At 42.3% G+C, this 22450-nt stretch overlaps 1 protein-coding gene across 3 annotated transcripts in view; it reads left to right on the top strand.

Annotated features, from left to right (window-relative positions):
* The window catches only part of PLCL1 (phospholipase C like 1 (inactive)), a 182826-nt gene that overhangs the window by 142178 nt on the left and 18198 nt on the right, over positions 1-22450 (top strand). For all 3 annotated transcript variants that reach the window (XM_068196255.1, XM_068196256.1, XM_068196257.1), the window contains exons 2-5: positions 108-2579; positions 4750-4953; positions 14597-14672; positions 17793-17902. In XM_068196255.1, the coding sequence (XP_068052356.1) occupies positions 108-2579; positions 4750-4953; positions 14597-14672; positions 17793-17902 (2862 nt within the window). The remainder of the gene's footprint in view (positions 1-107; positions 2580-4749; positions 4954-14596; positions 14673-17792; positions 17903-22450) is intronic.

The raw sequence follows: 22450 nt of genomic DNA, 5'->3' as shown, positions 1-22450 counted from the left end.
GAAGAACATTAATTATCTTTACATAAATGTACCTTTTCTGTTATTTATGCACTTGTGGAATGGCCAAAGAAAACCTCCTCATTTATTTTAATGTAATTATTCCACAGGATCCTTCAAACCAAAAATGTGGAAGAAAGAAAACAGTGTCCTTCAGCAGCATGCCATCAGAGAAGAAAATAAGCAGTGCCAGCGACTGTATCAGCTTTATGCAGGCTGGGTGTGAATTGAAGAAAGTTCGTCCAAATTCCCGGATTTATAACCGTTTTTTTACTCTGGATCCTGACCTGCAGGCTCTTCGCTGGGAGCCTTCCAAGAAGGATCTGGACAAAGCCAAGCTTGATATTTCTGCTATAAAAGAAATCAGACTAGGGAAGAACACAGAGACATTCAGGAACAATGGGCTTGCAGATCAGATTTCTGAGGACTGTGCACTGTCAGTAATTCATGGTGAGAACTATGAGTCCCTTGACTTGGTTGCCAATTCAGCTGATGTGGCCAATATTTGGGTATCAGGATTAAGGTACTTAGTTTCTCGTAGCAAGCAACCCCTGGACTTGATGGAAAGCAGCTATAATACCCCACGGTTTGCCTGGTTAAAAGCTGTTTTCGAAGCAGCCGACGTCGATGGCAATGGCATAATGTTAGAAGATACAGCTGTGGAGCTAATAAAGAAGCTTAACCCCACCTTAAAGGAATCAAAGATTAGATTAAAATTTAAGGAAATTCAGAAGAGCAAAGAGAAACTGACAACACGAGTAACAAAAGAAGAGTTTTGTGAAGCGTTCAGTGAACTTTGCACAAGACCTGAAGTGTATTTCTTACTTGTGCAGATATCCAAAAACAAAGAGTACCTGGATGCCAATGACCTGATGCTGTTTTTAGAGGCTGAGCAAGGAGTGACCCACATAACAGAAGAAATGTGTCTAGATATTATACGCAGGTATGAGCTTTCTGAAGAAGGGCGGTTGAAAGGTTTTCTTGCAATTGATGGATTTACTCAATACTTATTGTCCTCAGAATGTGATATTTTTGACCCAGAGCACAAAAAAATTGTCCAAGACATGACACAGCCTTTGTCACATTACTACATCAATGCATCCCACAATACATATCTAATAGAAGACCAGCTCAGAGGGCCGGCTGATATCAATGGTTATGTCAGAGCTTTAAAGATGAGCTGCCGGAGTATTGAACTGGACGTCTGTGACGGCCCAGATAATGAACCCATTATTTGTAACCGCAACAACATGACATCGCCACTTGCCTTTCGAAATGTCATCGAAGTAATAAACAAATTGGCCTTCTTTGCCTCAGAATACCCTCTTATTCTATGCTTGGGGAACCACTGCTCTGTACAGCAGCAGAAGGTGGTGGTGCAACACATGAAAAGAATCTTTGGAAACAAACTGTACACAGAGACACCGTTATCCTCAGAAGCCTACCTCCCATCACCTGAGAAACTGAAAATGAAGATCATTGTGAAGGGGAAGAAACTGCCCTGCGACCAGGATGTATTAGAAGGAGAGGTCACAGATGAAGATGAAGAGGCTGAAATATCCCGAAGACTGTCAGAGGACTTCTCGAGGGAACCAAAGCTGATCTGGCTCTGCAAGGAGTTATCTGACTTGGTGTCCCTATGCAAATCTATCCAGTACAAAGACTTTGAGACATCCATGAAATCTCAAAATTACTGGGAAATGTGCTCCTTCAGTGAGGCAGAAGCCAGTCGGATTGCAAATGAATACCCTGAAGATTTTGTTAACTACAACAAAAAGTTTCTGTCCAGGGTGTACCCGAGTGCTATGAGGATAGACTCCAGTAACTTAAATCCTCAAGATTTTTGGAACTGTGGTTGCCAGATAGTGGCAATGAACTATCAGACCCCAGGGCCCATGATGGACCTACACACTGGTTGGTTTCTACAGAACGGGGGATGCGGGTATGTTCTCAGGCCTTCAGTGATGCGTGACGAAGTGTCTTACTTCAGCGCAAATACCAAGGGTATTGTTCCTGGGGTCTCCCCGCAGGTCCTACATGTCAAAATTATCAGTGGTCAGAATTTTCCAAAGCCCAAGGGTGCATGTGCAAAAGGGGATGTCATAGACCCATATGTCTGCATAGAAATACATGGGATTCCTGCAGACTGCACCGAACAAAGAACTAGAACTGTGCAGCAGAACAGTGACAACCCTATTTTTGATGAAAGCTTTGAGTTCCAGATCAATCTACCGGAGCTGGCCATGATCCGCTTTGTTGTTTTGGATGATGACTACATTGGGGATGAGTTCATAGGACAGTACACCATCCCACTGGAGTGCTTACAGCCCGGATACAGGCACATCCCACTGCGCTCTTTTGTTGGTGATATCATGGAGCACGTTACCCTCTTTGTTCACATTGCAATAACCAACCGAAGTGGAGGCGGGAAGGCACAGAAGCGTAGTCTCTCAGTGAGGATAGGGAAGAAAGCAAGGGAGTACACCATGCTGAGGAACACGGGTCTCAAGACTATCGATGACATCTTTAAGCTGGCAGTGCATCCCTTGCGAGAGGCCACTGACATGAGAGAAAATATGCAGGTATGAGACTTCCATTGTACGTGTTGGTTGTGTCCTGAATGTGGAAGTGAAAGTCCTGGTGTGAGCTGCTGCTAGGGCAGGCTTGCTGAAGCTGGTGGAAGCTGGTGAAACTTCACACCCACAGCTGTTGTCAACCTTTAAATGGACATTGGCAGGCTGATAGTAACAGGTGCTAACTAACAAGCAAATGTGGGATTAGGCAGAATGTTTTAAAAATCAGTGTGCCCTCTCCAAACATGTTTTACTGGTTGATTTTTTTTCTCCTGAGAAAGCAGAATTGAGGGTACATTTGTGTCCCCTGCCTCTGGTCCCAGATACTCTATTTCCTCGCTGGTTCTAAAAAACATCAACAAGCTTTTGTTTTGCTAATTGAGTGAGCGTTATGCTCTTAATTTTCTTTGGTGAAATATAAGAAGCAGTCAGTGAATGTGTCATTAAGGTCTTGTGTACACCAAAGAAACCCACTGTGCAAAGAGCAGCATGTTTTCCTGAGAGTGTGTTGCCACTGTTTGCCCCAGGGTTGCAGATGTTCAACACAGGCAGTGAATGCCACTTGGATTGCAGTTTCCTCCCTGCTGAATAGTTGTTTTGTCTTGGCTGATTGAGGGCTGGCGCAGACACCAGTGCCAGTGTCTTGGCTCAGGGGGTCCCCTGGCACTCTGTCCATGCTGCTGCATGCAGCAGAGCCTGCTGTGGCCAGCAGCATCAGGGCCCAGGTGCATGGCACTGTCACAGGTGTTTGGGTTAGACCTTGGTGGTTGGCAGGATGTGAAGTGGCAGCAAAGCCAAACAAGAATATCCCCAGTGCTCTCTTCTGTGGTGGGAGCGACTGGGGGTTGATTAAAGGACAGCTCAATTCTGAGCTTCAGGCACTGCCTAGAAACAAAACTGAGTTGCATTAAACAATGACTTTTCCGTAATAAATGGCTGGAATCAGCTGTAGCTATTCCTTGGTAAAGATACAGAAAGAGTTCATTTTTTTCGCTTGAAAACAGGAGAAAAACATGTAGCACTTCATTGACCCCACTCTTCTGGATGGAGTCTAAATCAAATGAAATGTTGACAGCTGGAAAAGTTTACAAAATGACATAAGCTTTAAATCACTCTCAAAGGAATTGTCTCAGCATATTTTTAAGAATGGGAAAAACTTCCCAGCCTTTCCTTTCCTTCAGGCCTTGAAAGTAACTAGTTTGAACTGCTGACTCCACCTTCTGTCTAGGTCAGGCACCATATATGAACTATATAAATGAAAATTCTCTGAATTTGACTCAGAAACAGTATTAATGTGCCTTCTAAGCAAAAGTTCAGTAAAAGATCATGTTCTGGGGAATGCTGTGTAAAGACACAGTTTTGGATTTAACTGCATGCTGTCATATTTAATTAATTAGAAAAACTTAGCCAGGCATTGTCTCATTATTGGGTTTTTTTCAGCAAGTTGTGGGAGGAACATTTGCAAGGTATGGGTTGTTATAATATCTTACTTGGGTTTTGTGGATTTTGGTCACTCCTTGTACAACTCAAGAAGCTGAATGGTGGGTGCATGTCAGCTGTATATCCTCTGACCAGATAAATAAATAAATCCTGGCATGTCAGTTTCGTTTGAACCTGTATATCCAGTATTGATTTTCTCACATGTGACCTACGAAGGGGAAAGAGTGTGTGTGTTTCTTTATGATGTGATAATGTAAGGCTGAACACAAAGTGAGTTTTTCCTGCTTGCCTTTCCCATGGGAAATACAAGGTCTGTCAAACTTGTTCTTGCTGGAGGATGATGGGAGAACAAAGTGATTACAGCATCAAAAGCGATTGGAGTCGAAGCAGTTGGGAAGAGAAATAGCATTTTAGGCTGATGGTTTAATATGCTGGAGACCAGAAGGTGTCCCTGTTAGGGCTGGATTTGCAACGCAAAGTAGCTGAAGAGCTGGCAGTTGGGATGCCTGAGCCTGGAAGAAAGCTGGAGCTGGCTTCGGGACAGAGAATGGGGCTGGCAGGGAATTCCTGTGTGAGATGGAATCCCGTGGTCCATGGAGGGCCTGGGGGTGGTGAACAGCGAGATAGCACTGCCTGCCATCAGAGGGAGAAGAAGAAAGGGCTGTCAAGGTAATGGCAGGCAGGGGGAGTTGAACGGTGAGTGGCCACACGTGCTGAAGTGTTTGTGTCCCTTGCCCAGAACGCCATGGTGTCGGTGAAGGAGCTGTGTGGGCTGCCGCCCATCGCCAGCCTCAAGCAGTGCATCCTGACCCTGTCCTCGCGCCTCGTGAGCAGCGACAACGCGCCCTCGGTGGCCCTCTGCATGAAGGACACCTTTCCTTACCTGGAGCCTCTGGGGACCGTGCCCGATGTGCAGAAAAAGGTCCTGGCAGCGTATGACCTGGTAAGCACTTCAGCACTGCGACCTCCGCCTTTTCCCACTGCTGTGAACGGGGCAGGCTGTGCCCGCTGGCTTTCACACGCCCAAATGTTCCAGTTAAATGAACAAGGCTCTTCAAATGGGCTCTGCAAGTTGGCCTTCAATCACCACAATGCCACACTGGGCTTTTTGTTATTGTTTCCTTTTTTAAACACGGCTGTGGCTAGCACAGGTTGGCATTTGAAGAGGACTTTGTTTACAAAACTAGTGGCAATTCAGCCTGTACTGGCACTGGTAGTCCTTGTCCTTGGGAAGCAGCAAGATTTGTGCGCTGCCCTTCGCTGGCCTCCCCGCAGCAGAGCACAAGGCCAGTAGATAGGGAGCTGCAGCATGGGAGTTCCCAGGCAAAGCTGAGCCCTCCCCTTCCCTACACTTTGCAGCCGCACTGTTAAGTACTGCCCCTGTCCCTGTCAGATGAAGTCAGTGTTGCTCTTGGGGAGGGCATGGCAGTGTTGGAAAGGAAGGTTAAAATCCCCATTTTCTTGCACGGGGAAGGAGAGGTCAGTATGGTACAGGAATGCTTACACAAATGTAGAGACACGAGCTGGAATCGTTCCAGATGAGTGCTGCTGCTCGTTGTATGACATATGTCACTGCTGTGGGTGACTGAGCAACAGCTGTGCGTGACTTCCAGCAGCAGAAGTTGCTGTCACACTGTGCCTCTTGGGCCGTGGGGGTGCCCACTGCTTCCCAACCTTTTTGGTGGTCTGCAGCAACCGATAGCAAGATGCACAGTTCTGCCAAGCCTGACTTAAATAGTGCACTGTGGCAGCCAGGCTGAATCACAACTCATGTTCAGAGGACAGCAGTTTTTTCTGCAGCTTGTGTTCATAAGGAATAAAATGGTGAATAATGCTGGGATTATCAAATTGTTTGCAGAGACCCTGATGTTTTGCAAAGAGTGGTCACAGCTTTGACCAACTATTCAGTGTGCCAAATGCCCACCTCCTTCCCGTCTCCTTTTTTGCCTTTATAGCACACTTCTCAAGGGAAAAATGGCTTGTGGAGTGGGAGAAGACACTGATGTTGATTAAAACAGAAATACTAAAAGTACTCTGAAATAATCCCTGGGTTCCTTCCAGAATAGTTTCTAGTACTTGGAAATTATTAAGTTATGGTAATAAAATGCCAGCTGTAACAATACCAGAACAAGGATTTGCAAATCCAGTTGATTGCCTTATTTTAGAGGGAATCTTTCTGGGGTAGATTTGCTACATGGTCTCATGTCTTTGTGAAAGAGCAAATACCACATAAATAAGAGATTTTTCTGCCTTTGGAGGCCTGCTTAATGGAGTTTTACCAAAAGGAATGTGTCATCTCTTATCTTTGTAATTATATACTGAAAAGTACACTTGGGACTTTTTCAAGGCCTTGTTGTACTTTGGAAACAGTTTTCAATTTAAATAGGTGAAAGGCCTCTTTTGGATGTAGACAGAAACACTTGTATAACTGTTTTAAATAATGGTTGTTCTCACATTTGTCTCCGATGGGGGAAAATGTAACTTGAATGTCAAGAGAGCGTGCAAAGAGTTCAAAATCAGAGAGAGAGAGAGAGAAGGGAATTGTGCCTTGCCTACATACGGATTGCTTTGAGATATAATTCTGTTAAGGAGAACATGATACTATTTTTTTTTACCCACTTTGCCTGTGACTGCTTCTTACTTTTTTAAAACTATTCACTTCTGAAAAAGAAAGCTGGATTTAATAAGTGGTTTTGCTACATTTTGGATGTTTGCCTTTTGAGACAATGCCAGCAGCAGAATATTGAAATCTATTTAGCCTTTTCTGTGTTTGAATAAATGAACTGTCTCTATCAATCTTGATATTTGAAATCACAGTGTGGGAAGGGGTTTGCATTTTCAATGTTGACAAGGGGCTTCTCCTTGCTGTATAATGACTTCATATAATCCTGTATGTATTTATTTTTAATATTTTTTGTGCAAATAAGAACACAAGGAGATGTTGGTGGAAAGTAATATAAAATATTTTAGCTTACTTATTAATTTTAATTCAAGATATGTTATAGTTCAGCCTTTTATATTGTTGATAAATATGGCTTCAAGGAACTGGATCCACAAGTGCTTGCTGCATGTCTCTTCACTTCACAGTGCTTTTTGAATGAAAAGGTCTAAGAGCATTTTTAAATGCATAAAATAAAATCTGTTTATATTGGCCTGTCTCTTGCATGAATAGGGCATACTTCTTAATTCATTTTACAGTAAAATGGAAAAAGTTTGACCCTAAATCTCATAGTGTGACTGCAGGTCTGCCTCACTCACTGGGCCCCACAGCACAGGGAGATTGAGTGCTGGGTAAATGCTTCCTTACCGCCTCTGAAAACACTACATGTGACACATTATTTGAAAAGTCTGCTTTGAAAATAATTTCTGATAAAAACAACCCTAATGTGTTAGAATTTTTCCCCCTTACAGAAAACTGCCAACTGAATATACCTTTTTTTTTTACCATGGAAAGTATAGACTCTGCCTATGTGCTTAATGGGGCATAAACAGGGTGAGGGTCCAGGGAAATGGAGATGCAAGTGCTCAGAAACCTGCCACAATGATCTGGAAAACAATTAACTGTCTGTTCCCTCCTGCTCGGCCTTTGTCAGCTGTGAGATGGACAAAGACCCATTTGTGCAGTTTGTTTGTTTTTTCCTGGGCAATTAATTTTATTATTGTGCTCTGCATTAAATATTTTCTTTTGAGAGTGACCTTATTAGAATAAAATTTAATGTGCTTTGTTTAAGGAACCAGAACAGTTTTTCAGGACTGTGTTTCCTTCATTTTATGGTGGCATCACAGTGATTTAGTGGAGCTGTACTGTTGGCCATGTCTCATGTAGGAAGAGGCTTCATTGATAATACTGGGTTGTATAGGAGCTTCTGCAGAAGAGAGGAGGGAATAGGATTTACCAAAATCAAGAAAATAAGGTGGACTGTTGACAATACACAGCCTTTTTGAAAAGTGTGTCAGTGATCAGAAATACAGTGTAGAATGGCTAATTTCAATTTACAGCTTTAGTTGATTCCATACATAGAGCGTGAGGAATGGATTCTGGTCGTGCTGTCGTTGCTTCCCACATACATATCCTAGGATAGTGTACCCTGCCACTTTTAGAGTTGTTCTTCAGAGCTTTCCTTTCCCATGAGGAAGGGCTCTTACTCTGCCTTTCTACCTGTGTGCTCCCCCTTGGTGGTTGTTCAGGTGGGCAGCACGTGCAACGTGCCTCACAACCTGTCAAATTAATGAGGGTGTTCTTTGATCACACCTAAAAATGAGTTACTCCATGTGAAGAGAAGGGATGGGGTCCAGCTGGACCTGACAGATGGTTGAATTATTCATTGCAAACAGTTATCCTGTGAAGTTAGGATTTTTTTTTTGGTTGAGAATTGTTTGGAAACAGATTGTGGTTACTGTGTCTGCATGATATATTCGTGTGCTGATGCAAGCATGCATGAACTCAGGGACACTTGTGCACTTTGCATTTCAGTTATTGGTTAAGCATTATTTTCCTCCAAGATCAAATGACTGAGTCATTTGAAAATCAAAAAGCAATAAACTAGTGATAATAACTGTTCTTGGTTTTACCCAATCTCCTGGGTCATGTGCATACAGAAATTTTTCTAAGAAAAATGAGACATCCAAGTTATCTTTATGTGTTTTCAAATCATAAATAACAAGTGTAAAAAAGATTGAACAATGAAGCTATTTGTTATATAAACTCACATTGACATTCATGTTTTTCTATGTATTCAAGCCTGATCTTGCTGTGTTGAAGCAGACAGTTATGGAAGGACAGGGTGGTTGCAGGTACTGCTAAGAGATGCAGGGTAGTTAAGAACATCTTGGCCAACATGGAGATGTATTGGGGATTTTTGAGAGGACAAGAAGCATCTGTGAGGTTGCTAGGAAATAAGAAGAGGTATTTTAATGGCAGTGGATTTGCTGACATGGGTAATGGTCCATGCATGCTAGCAGAGATCTGCTGAAATGTGTATGAGGTGAACTGCTCTTTGTCTGCTGCTCTTTCATATTGTCTTTTTGGGCTTGTCTTGGTGCAGGCATGACTACATTTTCAAGAATAAAGTCCTTTTTCCCAGATATTATGTAAATGCAAAATGACTAAGTAGATTTTTGTGAGCTTTTTCACTGAAATTCATACCTCAGCTGGGATAGAGTCATTCCCAGAGGAACATTTTTCACAATTCTCTAAGCAGCTGAAGACAAGGGATATTGCAGAGCAGAGCACCCACTGCCAAAGAAGTGTCATAATGCCCTGATGTCAAACACAGTCCAGTACATGGACATTGTCTTGAATTTGTATTTGTTTTAAAGAATTTTCCATCCAAAATTGGACATAAATTGGGAAAGTTAGTTTCTTTTTCCACTTCTTATTAAGGAAAGTCCTGCTCTTTCTCTGCTTCTTAAAATTCTTTCACCCACTGCTCTCAAAGTTTCTTGCTTTGATTGCCCATGTCCATTAGTCGCTTCTAAAACAGAACCAGAAAAGAGTCAAATCCGAACTTTCCTTAGAGAAGAAAGTTCCAGTTGGGTACTTCAGTTATGCTGTTTTAGCATAAGCATATTGAACACTGACCTCTCTCTTTTCCTCCGTTGCTCCTGTTGTTCTGTAGAGGACTGGTCTTCATGCACACATCACATCCTGCAACAATGATTCCATATTTTCCCAGAAATATTTCTAACTGAGAACATGAAGTTGGAATTTAAGGTGAATTTTATGCAGTTTGTTCTCCAGTTTGTGCAATAAGGTGTTTCAGATGTTTCCAGCTCATGTAACTGTCCTTGATAGCTGTTTCTCATGCTGGGCTGTTGCAGGAAAAGACTCAGATACCGAAATCCAGCTTGAACTATACTGGGACAGAGACAAGGTGAGGGACAGAATGGTGGCCAGCAGCATTCTTTCCCATGTCCTGGCACTGCATACCCATCTTTCTTTTCTTGCAAAACTTGCTGACACACAGTTGATGGCTTGGTTGATTCTTGTCTCAGACGTGTACAAGAAATACTCAGTGCTAAAGGGACTTCTCTTCAAATCTTCATGAGCTCAGTTTTCTCTTCAGCTGTTTTCTGAATTGGTTGTGTTTTTGTAACCTCTTTCATTTTTGATTGATAGTGGATTCGGTTTGTTTTTGAGGATTTTTAGTGGTTTTGTTTTTGTAACCAGGCAAAACTCTTCATTGTTAATGAAAGGCATGGAAGACTGGGACAATGCCCATGAGGAGACACCTAAGAGAAAGCTTCCTTTTAGTCTTAATTTTAAACTGTGGAATATTTATGAGAGGTTTCCTTGAACTGTCCATTTTTTCTCATTTATCTTTTCAGCAGGAGAAGTACTTTAATTTGCCACCAGGAGCTTTTCCTCTCTTTTTTTGTCTTTTTTGGTGAGACTGCTGTGTTAATTTCCTCTCTCCTTTTCAGTTTATAGAATAATTCACAATGAAAAGAAGATATTGGTCTTTAGCACAAGAGTTCATTAAAGTAAAAAGAACATTCTTTTGTTCAGTTTGTACTGATCCTGTGATTAAACTGCCCTTAGTACAGGCAATAAATAACCCTCTAAATTTCATGTGAGTAATATGATGCTCTCAGTATTAAGATATTTTAAATTTCACTTAAAATGTATTTAGTTTAACAGAAGTGACAAATTAAAGCATTGTTCTTTGTGTGAAGCACTGGAATTTTAAATTTGATATTCCATGCTATTCTTAGACAGTGAAGTGAGACAGGTCAGTTATGTTTTCAACCCTTGGTCTGTTTCACTTCCTGGGTCTCATATACTGGATAAGGAGAGAATTCGTGGGCTTGTGCCAGCACCTGCTTCTTATGCTTTTTTTGAGAATCCACCATGATTGTTATGGAGAGCTTCAGGTGGATTGAGGTGAATCAAGTTTATACTTCTTCTCAATACCAGAATCGGGTTTTATGTGCTTTCATTCTTGTTTTTGTCTGATTTCCCCCTCAACCCTCCAGTTATGTTAAACACATCAATCAGTAAAGTTTATCACTAACTTTCTGACATGGAAAATGCAAGTTATCCCAAGAAATCCTGCCAGCTTCAGCAGCTGATAAAAATTTCCTCCCTCCCGAGTGGACCTAGATACCAACGTCCATCCTCTAAAGGCTGCTTTTCAGTAAATGTCACTTGGATGGTAATCCCTTGAAGCTCAGCATTCAGGAGTTAGCACACGCTGGTGGAACACAGGAGTCCTGAGGGAGTAGGACATCTCTAGTTCTGTGAGAGTCACTCATGGAAGCGAGCTGCCGTTTGGGAGCTGACATTAAACAGCATCCTGATGGGCTCCAGCCAGATGGCTGGGACTGCACAGCTGCCTGGAGGGCTGCTCAGTGTGGATCTGAGCAGAGGAAGGATGCCTGGAAATTCATGCTGAAACATGAGAAAGCTCACTCTTCACTTTTGAGATAGGTTGGTGTGTTTTGATATATTACTGGCAAAAGTGGCCTTGAAAATCTCAGGCTGTCCTGTGATCTATGGTGTTACCTTCCCAGCAGAAAATCTCACAGCCTTCCATGTTATGTTTTTAGGGCTTCTGGTTCTTGTCCTTTCTAGAAGAAATAGGTGACATCCTTGAGCAGGGTTTCAGATGTGATGGCAGCTGGAAGAGCAGGGAATGATTTAAACTGGGAAATCATGGACTCATTTCAAAACTAGTGACAAAAAAAGAAAAAGTGTATCTAGATGCCATGACGCTATGCTACAACTTTATTCCCAGATAGCAGTTACCTGCCTGTTACACTCTTGTCTGCTTGAATCAGTCTGTTCTTCCAGGTGAACACCCAGGCTTTGTCCTTGCCCTGTCCTGTTCTTGCCATCTTTTACAGCAGCCTTAGGAAGCAGGATCTTGTGTCCTTTGAAACTGCATATGCAGCTCTTGTTGTGGGCAGAATCTGGCCTGTCATTTAGGGATATAGGGTCCTGCACACTGTGTTATCAGAGGTGGTATAGGTGGTATATATAGGTGGTATATATACCTATGGTATAGGTGCCATAGGCCAGCCAAAATCTTACCTCATAACTAGCTTGGGTCCCATTTTTTCTACCTAGTACAATATTTCCTAGAAGAACGTGTGAGGGAGGATGCCAGGTGATGAACTGAGGTTGTCCTTTAACCCTGGTTACTGAGCTGAGGAACTCTGAAACCACTTACAGGATTTGTCATGGGGAAAAAGCTGCTTATTTTTGTCAAGATTACTGCAGATAGGAAGATGAGAACAGGTTAAATTCTGCTACATGATCTGTTTTTAATTGTTTGTTCTTGCTGAGCTGAAAGTAGTGAGACTTTGATGTTAGCATCAAAGGAGTGGAGGGTTGCTCTACCTTCTCTGCAGTAAGTGAAAATTGACATCCTAGTGCTACTTTACTCTTAAAAAATGAATATAATACCTTCACGTCTGAGAATCCTTAAATAGGCATACCAGAAACTCCTGGGAGTAGGTCCAGTAGTTGCATGATTCTCGATCCTGCTTTTTTTGTGTGTGGTGGGATAATTTCCTGTGGCTATATATATATGTGTATGTATGCATGTGTGTATATAAAAACCTCACAAGTCACACTCTGCTTGAGGGATCTGAGCACAGGAGAGTCTGACACATGGGATGTGCTGTACCAGCTTTGCTGCAGCTGACCTCACAGGGCAAACCTTGCTGCTGGGTAGGAAGCACAGGCACAGACCCAGTGGGGACCCAAGCCCAGGGTGATGGCTGCATGGGGTGCAGGAGCCATGGAGATGCTGGGATCTCCTGGCTGGACTGGCCAGTGCAGGCACTGCCCCACGGGCCCCAGCTCTGCATGTGCAAGAGGTGCATGTTTGGCCTCTGGCTGCCTCTCCAGTGACTTGCAGGATTTTTGGGACTCTTACTGTCGTCACTGCTCAGACAAACCTTTGGGATTTGTAGTTGTCAGCTGAATGGCTCCTTCAGCACAAAAGGATAATGTGCTGTGGTACAGAAAAGCCAGAGAGTGGGTAGAAATTGTCATTTCTTTCTAGATGACAAATGAAAATATCAAAGAGGAAAAAAATCAATGTGATGCATGAACAAGTAAGTAATAAGAATGAAAGGCATTGGACACTATCGAAAGTAATTTAAATCTCAGGCATATCCACTGGGTGTGTTCTGTTAAAAAACAATTTTGCACTCTCTAGGTATATCAGGCTTTTCACACTGCCTGTGAAGCTGATAATGGATTTTGTTTTCCATGTGTTGTTCTTTATATCAAAGGAAAGGCATAGGTATTTTTGTTAAATGCAGCCTTAGTGCCTTTAATTAGAAATAAAGATGAGATGAGGAGCAAAATTTGGATCTTAATTCCTCCAGAATTTGGAAGTTTGAGTGTGACAAGTGGAAGCGTCTCTCATTCCTTGTGTCTAATTAAAACAGTAAGATGTGCTAATTTGAAAGTGTTAATTTATTACTGTTATGCTGTCTTCCACTAAAATCATCGAAACCTACTACTTGGGTTTTCATATTTAGCGTATTTGAAAGCAGGGAGGCTTTTAGCAGTTGCAGCATTTTGGCAGAGCTTTCAGGAGGTGATTTTTCTAATTTCAGGATGTAACATTAGGCAGTCACTCTTTAGTTTGCTCCATTTCTAATTGGCACTGCTCTCGTGCTGTTTGGGTTCGAGGTTTGTGGTGGACATCCCAGGACAGTGAGGTTATCCTCAGACACAGTTGGTTATGCAGCATGTTCTTGCCTTCTGTAACAGATGTATGTACCACCTTTTGCAATTTCACAAAACAGAACAATGGAGCAATATTCTTGTTTGCCTGGGCTTCTGAGAGGTTTTGGAGGCATGTTGCCATCAAAGGAGAATAGTATTTGCATGTAGGGAGGCTCAGGAAACTTGTCAGGTAATGGACCCTTCATTTGTTTGCTGTTAATGGGCTGTTCTAAGTAGGGATGTCTCTTGAAACTTGTGAGTAGGCTTGTTGAAACTGTTGCTTTTGGTTTGTTTGGTTTTAGGTGGAATTTTTTGGTTTTGTTTTGATTTTTTGTGTTGTCGTCTTTTCAGTTAAGCTTCAACAGAAATATTGAGGATAGGATAGGATTTGGATCTCGGTTTCTCAGAGGAGAAACTCAAGAACTACTATAGATGTCTGAACTGTTGTATAGAATAAAATCCAGCACAGGCTTAAATACTTCTGGAAATCAGCTCTATTCATGACTTGGTAACATTTTTAATAACCACCTATGTCAAGGATTATACTTATTTCCCCCTCTAAGAAAATACCAGTTAGAAAGGGCTTAGTTGAACTCAGAATTAAGTTTGTCTGCTAAATCTGTTTTCTTCTGAAATCACTTGTGTTTCCTTCATATTATTTGCAGTGGTGTCTCCTGGGTGTAAAACAGCTGTTCATTAACTTTTGGAGCAAAACATTTTCAGAGCAACTGATATTTAGCTTGATACAGCTCTGGGAGGCCTCCATAGGAAGGAAGGAAGGATCCAATATTTACCATATTGCTCTCAGAGCACACCTCCTCTCCAGTTTCAACCTTTGTACTTTCTGTGTGTTAGGTGTTGTAGAAAACCCTAGTAATGCTAATTTTTTTTTTTTTGACAGATGATTCAAGAGAGCAGGGTTCTTATTGAGACGGCAGACACCACTCATGACAAGATTGTTCAGTGCCAGAAAGCAGGTAATCCATCTGTATTGAGCAGTTCTGGGTGGAAGATGGGAAATAATGTGCCATAATTTGCTCTACAGTTTGTGACTAATATAGCATTTTTCACCTGGATGTAAGTGAGCATTCTGGTCTTTCTCTGGCATGCTCCACCCTCCTGAAGGCTCATCTTCCAATAGCAGTGCAGGTGTGATCAGACAAAAATACTCAGCTTTCATCTTAGAAGCTATTTCTCCGTCTGCTCTACAGCTCTGAACTGTCTGACAGCATTTAAATTAGTCAAATGAACTGAAAAGGCATTAAAAAGAGGGGGGTGAGAAGGCATAATGCCTTTACTTGCATTCTCTAGCTCAGTTTTTCCTTTGAACACGGAGCAGGCAAGAGGTTTCTATACCCACAGGACCCCAACAATTATAAATACTATTGTTTCTGATAGGCATTTTTGGATTTGGCAAGTGATGTAGGCTACAGCCATTTCCTTCTATTAAATGTAAATAATGAATGAAACTGCTGTCTTGTAGTTAATACTTTAATTCATTTTTTTAATTAGGAGAAACTGGAAGCTGTTTCAGCAGTAGCATTTAACTGCTTTCATGTGGTGCAAGAGCAGGATGGAACCTAGTCTCTGCTCTTTAGCCATGCTGGCATTGTGGTAGCAAAGGGACAAGAGGCAAGTGGCTGTGTTGGGCTGGAGGTTGTGGGCCTCATTGTTGTGACATGCCTTGGGTTCTGTGTATCTGCGTAAGCAGCATAAAATTCCTGTGCCCAAAGCCTTCATTGTGTGCAGAGGGTTTAGGAAAGGGGCAGTAACAAGGAAATGTAGCACCAGGAGGGTGTCTAGAAGGTATAATTTAAGAGCAATACTTAGCACTAAACTATGCAGACTCTCAGCAGCATCAGCCACCTTTCTGCCCAGCTTGATCTTTGCAGAGAGAAGAACCCATGACATTTGACTGGGCACTGGAGTCTTTGTGAGTGGGAGATGTGTATGGAAAATACCGTGCAGTACCATGCCACCACACTGATTTCCAGAGTTTCATGCAGCTCCCCCTTTCTTCCCCCTAGAAAAAGAGAAAATTTTCAAATGTTTTCAGTTTGCTGCTGCATCTTCTTGTATTTTCATTTTTGTTTGCTTTATTAGCCTTAACATTTCTGATTGAGAAGGCAGCTGGAGAGATACGAAGTGCTTCTCTGAAGCCATGGGATTTAGGAAGAGGAAAGGACTAAGAGAGAGATATCCCTCCTCATGCTCATTTGCCAATTAGTTTGTTGCAAATGTTACCCAGGCAAATTTTTATCTAACACTTTAAATGTGGTGAGATGAAGCACTCAAAATTAAGAGGTGTCAGAGGTATAATTGCCTGTGACATTGTCCTTTACCTCACCCCCGTGCTGCTTCCTTTGAACATGTGTTCCACCAGACCTCTGCTTCATAGCCTGTTTTGGGGCGGGTTCCATGTGCCTCAGGGTCCTGCTGGCTCTTCCGGACTGGTTCTTGTGTGACTGGCTTTTTATCGTTGTTTTATTTAAATGTGCAGGCTCAGCCCAATGCACAGTGGTCAGCAGCAGCCTGGAGGACTGACCCTGCTAAAAGCTTTCACTGGTGTTGCTGCCTGCAGCCTAACAAATGTTTGTGGCTCCCTCTTTTTGGGGCAGTGCTGTATCCAAGTTACAGATGGAGAAGTGAGGTCAAGAGGGAAGAATAACTAAAAGGATGCTGCATGAAGGCAGGGCTGTCCACGTAGAGCTAAGATCCATTAGCTCTCTTATGTTTTCCCAGGACAAAACAAGTAATTTGAAGGTTTTCTTTTACTAATTGAAGTGAAATGATTTGTAAATCAGTTGGCATGAAGCACACCTGCAAGGAATTCTTGCTTGGGGTGCAGTTATTTAGACAGTTTTCCAAAGAATGTACTGCAGGAACTCCGTTAGCCTTGACAAGCAAAGCCTGTGAGTGGGTGAAGTTTTGGATGATAAACAATAGAGAACTCTTGCACTGTGTGGGGTTGAACAGCCTCAGTGTTATTGAGCTCCTGGGGTTGGTGCTTGGGAAGGAAAGCCAGTGTTAGTCTTTCAGGAGTGCTTTGGGCAAGCTGTGCTGAGTGCAAGCCTGGCTTGGACTGTCCTTCAGCCACCTGCCAGGCTGCCTCTGCATCTACACTGTACAGATGTTCTCTCTGTTGGCATTTCTTTGATGTCCTTTCAATGAAGCTCAAATTCAAGAGTGACAATTATCCTAAAGTATTAAGGGAGGGAGAGATATGAAACAACTGGAGATGGAGCTTGGTTTGTTCAGCCAGGGTAGACTTGAGATGCTTTGGAGTTATTTAGTGCCAGTTTGGCCTTTGTAAGGTACAAATTAAGGGAACACAAGCAGCTCTTTTCCATTTTGTCTCTCAATCCACACCAGATTCAGAGAAATGGTTGCATACACTGTGCAGATCTTGTGAAATTGGTGGGCTAATTGGATACCTTAAGATTTTTGATTTGCTCCCAGATTTCCTGAATTTTTGTATCTGGAAAGAGGTCTGCAGACATTTGCCACAGAAACTAGCAAAGAAATGCAAGAGGGCTGTGGTTGGAAGTCTCAGTTCTCCATGCTGCAGGAGTTGCAATCCTGTGATTAGAGTTATGTGCTTCTGATGTAATTTATCATTGTGGAGTACAAGGGCTTTTCTGTATGACTGATGAAGATTAATGAGGAGATGTGCATTGGAGCCTGCATTTGCTGTGCTGAACAGGTATCTTCCACGTGTGTCAAACAGCCTTCCAAGGTGCAAAGTCATCAGCTCAAGGAGAGTGACAAGTGATCGCCTTTTGTTGCAGTATTGGCAGCAGTGCAGGCTGCAGGCAGAAGTGCTGGAGGAGTGTCTGTGCAGGGACCAGTGCCTGTGTGGAACCCCAGCACTGGCAAGGAGAGCCACAAACCAACTGGAAGCACAACCTCAAAACTGTACGTGGCACCTTTATTCTGGAAAATGTTCTCCCAGGATGAAGTAATAAAAAGAAAAGGAAGGGGAGAAAGCACAGAAGGAGGTTGTAGGAAGTCCCAGCTGCAAGACTGAAAATGCTCACTCAACATTTTATAGGGAAAATCAGTTGCACATTGAGTGATGTGGCAATCTGTGTTTTTAGGAATGGAATTCCATGAAGAGCTTCATAACCTTGGGACAAAAGAAGGTTTGAAAGGAAGAAAATTAAGCAAAGCCATTGAGAGTTTTGCATGGAATATCACAGTGCTGAAGGTAAGCACAGAAAGTACCACGTCCTGTCTCATGTTAACTTTATAAGTAAACCTTTGCTCTTTTAGCTTCTCTGTACATCTTACTTATTCTGAAGACACATGTTGTTCTTTTTTTAATGGAATGTATCAATTACCCCATTTATTAATATTTATCAAATATATCAATTACACCTCTGTTTTGGAAGCTGTGAAAGGAATTTATCTAATCCTTGAACAGAAGGGGAAAGATGGCTTATGGTTTGCATGATCTGATAGATCACACTTCCCTTCGCTGTCCCAGCTGCTCCCTTGCTCCAGCTCCCAGGCTGCCCTGTCTGGCAGCATCTTCCTGTGACCTGCCAGTGCCTTTCCCTTTGCTGAAATGCCAGAGCAAGCCAGTTGATGAAAGGGAATTTTCACTAAGTTCCTCATCAAATATATCCCTAAATGTAGCATGCAACAGCAGTACGACAGGTATGTGTCACCATTGTGATGCTGGAAAGAGCACTTAACATGTCTTGAGCAGGAGAAGGAAAAAGGAATTGGGAACAGAGAGGCTGAAGGGCAGAAGTCTGTGGAAGAGACCATTGGTGGTAAAGAAGGGTTAGAGAAGACCTGGAACACCTGTGGTTTCCTTCATACCTTGATTCACCATGAGAGAATGCAGAAGTGAGGAATGGAGTCCGTGTCAGCTCAGTTAATGGGATCTCTCATGAAGAGAAAAGTCAACCAGTTCAAAGTTACAGACTTAAATAGATAACCTATTCCACACAGAGCAATTGAGGTTAGCAGCTAGAGTCATCCTCCTGCTCCCCGCCAAAAGCACACTAGGCAGTTCTGAACATTAATCTGAGTACCTTTTGCTGTGTTAAGTAAAACAAATGTCTAACGATCAGAGTCACTCTAAATGTTTTGATTTTTTAGATGTTTGTCAAACGTGAAGTTTGCACCTCTCAGTGACCTATGATTAATGATCGTACAAGTAGAGTATCAAAGAAACATTTTCCATGGAAAATAATTTCTGCCTAGCACATATTGTCAATTTACTTAAAAGAGCTTTTTAAAAATCTAGTCAAGGTCAAGGAATAATTTACTTGTTTCATTTGTAAGCCACAAATTCTTTTCTACCTTTCTCACACAATAAAATATTAATAGAGTTTGTGACAACTATCCATGAAATGCACATGAAACATCTTTTCATTCTAACTGAAGTCCAGCTCAGGGATGACATTAGAAAACTGGGAATGAAGTTGTACCTCGGGTGTGTGATACGAAACAATCAGTAATTTTTCTCATTTTACATAATTTTTTTTCTTTTTTCACTTAAAAATACTGTCTTTCAGTGACCCTGCCCATAACAAACCTGCATCTCCTCTTTAGCACTGAGCACCTCACAGTGCTGGTGAGAGCCACTCAGGAGGATTTGGCAGGAAGAGACTGACAACCCTGCCCCACTCAAGCCATAGGTGTCCTCCCTAGGTGTCCTCCCTATGTCCAGTGGCAGGGTGGACATTACAAATATATTTCACTAGGTGTTGTTATAGGGTTGTAAGAAAAAGGAAAAAAAAATCCCATAACATCTCACAATGCATCAGCTGTTTTACATGAGGTGGGGTGAGTGAATGGCTGATGAGAGAAAGCCTCTTTGTGTGCTCAGGGTTGTTGGAGGCAATTACATCACGTGGCAGGAGTCAGTTTGTGTGAGGTGCCCATGAGCAATAGCAGGTATTATGTTGTTCTTGTGCTGTGAAATGATTAATAGTCTTTTCCTAGGCTAGTGAAGCCAAGACATATTTAATTAATGTGTTTCTTTATAAAGACTCATTGCAGTAGGTAAGCTTTGAATAAAAGAGGAGATGCAATAAGAAATTGCTACTGGCAAAATCATTAAATAGCTACAGACTGCAAGATTAAAGTGTATTTTATAAAAATCCTAACTGTGGTCATTTGTCATGTTTAAAAATGCCCTGGAGTACTTTTTAGAGGTGAATCAAAATAGTATGTCAATTTCTTCCTTAGTTTATATAAACTTAATTACATATTAGTAATACCCACTGTAAGGACAAACTGTTTGCCAGAAGGTAAAAATGTCACTAAAAGAATGGATGTTATAACTTGGTGACAGTCTAACAAGTCAGCTTTGACATCAATATTTATAAAACGTCACACCTTCCTCTTTTGGTTCCATGTTGTGTAGAACACTGTCAGGTTTGCAGTCAGTAATACTGAGAGGCATAACTTAAGTATACGAGACAGAAGAATCATGCTGTCACAGCAGTATTACAGGAATGGTTATGATCCCAAATTTAGTTTAACTTTTATTTCCGTGCAGCACCAGATCTGTGTCTTTATATTCCTCTCTGTATTTAATTGAGTGTCAGTAGAATGCAAAGGCAGCAAAAGAAGTTTTGTGTTAACCCCCTCACAGGGACCATGGTATTAGGAAATCCTTAATTTCAGCCTACCAGGCATGCAAAGCTGCTCAGCTCAGCTGAGGCAATTGTTCTGGTGTGACCCTCCCTTGTCACAGAAGGGCATGATTCATTTTCATGAGGTATTTCTTGTTTTTAAAGCAGGTGACTCCCCCTTTCCCAGAGCAGAGGTTTTTATGTAGTTGCGTGGGCTTGTGCTTCTTCTCAGATGCTGGTGCTTCTCCCGCCTGCCTGGCGGGGCCACCTCTGCTCTGGTTCAGTGGCTGCTTTTGCAGTGAGCTCCTCCTGCCTGTGCTGGGAGAGAGGGGAGCACCAGAGCCTGGAAGGCAGAAGCTGGGAAGCCCTCTTGGGGCAGTTCTGACCTTGAGCTGATGCCATAACCCCTGATCTTGAGCTGATGCCATAACCCCTGCCCTCAGTGCCACTGGAGAGCACTGGGTGCTTTTCAGGTCAGGTACTCTCACCTGTGGGTGATGTCCTGCTGATGACCCAGGTTGGGTCTGCTCCTGGCCTTCTCGGCACAGGACAGAGCCAGCTGCCACCTCTCCTGGGGCTCTTCAGCCCACTGTCTGCCTCTCCCATGGGATCTTGTACCAAGCATTTTGCAGTAACTGAGGCACTCTTAGCATCTATCACGTGCGCAAACCACTGATTCAATGACTGCTATATGGATTTTTGAGAATGTTTGAGGGGAGAAAACTTGTAACCTGCATGCAAAACTGCTCTCCTTGCTGAGGAAAAACTGTCACAGACTGCCAGGAGGTGTTCACTTGAACAAAGAAGCTGGGATCCACCTGAGTCCCAAGAGCCTGGCGAGTAAGTCAAACAAAGTTTGAGTATGTTGATTGTGATTCAGATTTACTGCTCTCATGTGGACATGCTTTGACAGCCTGCAGACAGATTTTTCTGGGTTGTTTGTGCTTGGTGGGTCAGCACATACAAAGTCTAGAAACAACACCAAGAGGTACTTCTATGTTGATGATAAATATCTGGATAGTTAATATGCCAACATGCCAGCTTATTTAAAGATAAAACATGGGGAAAAGAAGGTAAAAGTGGTATTTACTGTTTTGGTCTTCTGCTGAAGGGCAAAAGATTCGAATGTTTGATTCTAGTCTGCTCTGAAATGCACATGTGTTTTTAAATCTTTTTTTGCTCCCCATGATGAGATTTTACCTCCGCTGTCTCAAGTCTGTCTGTTCTGCCTGACTAGGACTCCAACTATTAGTGCATGACACAAGACATCAAGTGGCTACATTTTCAGGGCTTGTTTCAGCTCTCATCCATGAGTGTATCTGTTAATTATCCTGCATTTAAATGAATGCTGATTAGATACATTGAGAAGTCTGTCGAATGCAGAAGGCATACAATTATTAAATTGCTAATGCAGTCCTCTCTTTGGAGGAGGCATCCACAATTTTATGATGTGGTTGTGATCAATGTTAGCGCTAGCGTATGTGATTTTATGCAGCAGAATTGTGCAGAGATAGCACTTTTGCAGGATGATGTCCTTCAGCTGCTTGGGAGGCCTGCAGCATCCCAGACCCCTCACTTGGGTGGCAGAGCCCCAAATGCACACTTTAAGGCTACTTGCAGAGATAAAAGTGAGATTTCTGCCAGATGTACCTACAGACTACCTGCCCTCACCTAATGAGGTGAATTTATCATCACTATACGGTATCAGTTTTCTTTTTGAAGAAAAACTACTTATCAGATAGTGATTGATATTCTAAAGCACCTTAAACACAGAGTTTCTGATGATCATGGAAGAACTAGGTTCATTCCCAGCCTTAATTTAAGGATTATTATAGTGCACTATGGAAGTGTTTTTGAATGGATACTCTCTACAGAATTATAAAATCTTGAGATATTTTTATGGGTCTTTTCATATCAGTCCTTTTTCCTGCAGTTAGACATGAACCATGGCTTTTTTCCTTGGCATGCTGTAGAGCAGATAACAGAGCAGCACAGCAGAATCATAGAAACCTTATACGTAGTTAAGCACAATGTAACAATCTGTTCTGCCACATATCATTTAATTGTTGCTAAAGGATTTGCATGAGAATTTATGCTGTCTAGATCTCAAGTGAGAGCATGATGGATTCATGAGTCCACACAAAGCTGCTCTATTCTATGTT

This window comes from Anomalospiza imberbis, chromosome 7 (genome assembly GCF_031753505.1).
Source record: "Anomalospiza imberbis isolate Cuckoo-Finch-1a 21T00152 chromosome 7, ASM3175350v1, whole genome shotgun sequence".
Classification (NCBI taxonomy): Eukaryota; Metazoa; Chordata; class Aves; order Passeriformes; family Viduidae; genus Anomalospiza; species Anomalospiza imberbis.
This window is presented reverse-complemented; position numbering and strand designations above follow the sequence as displayed.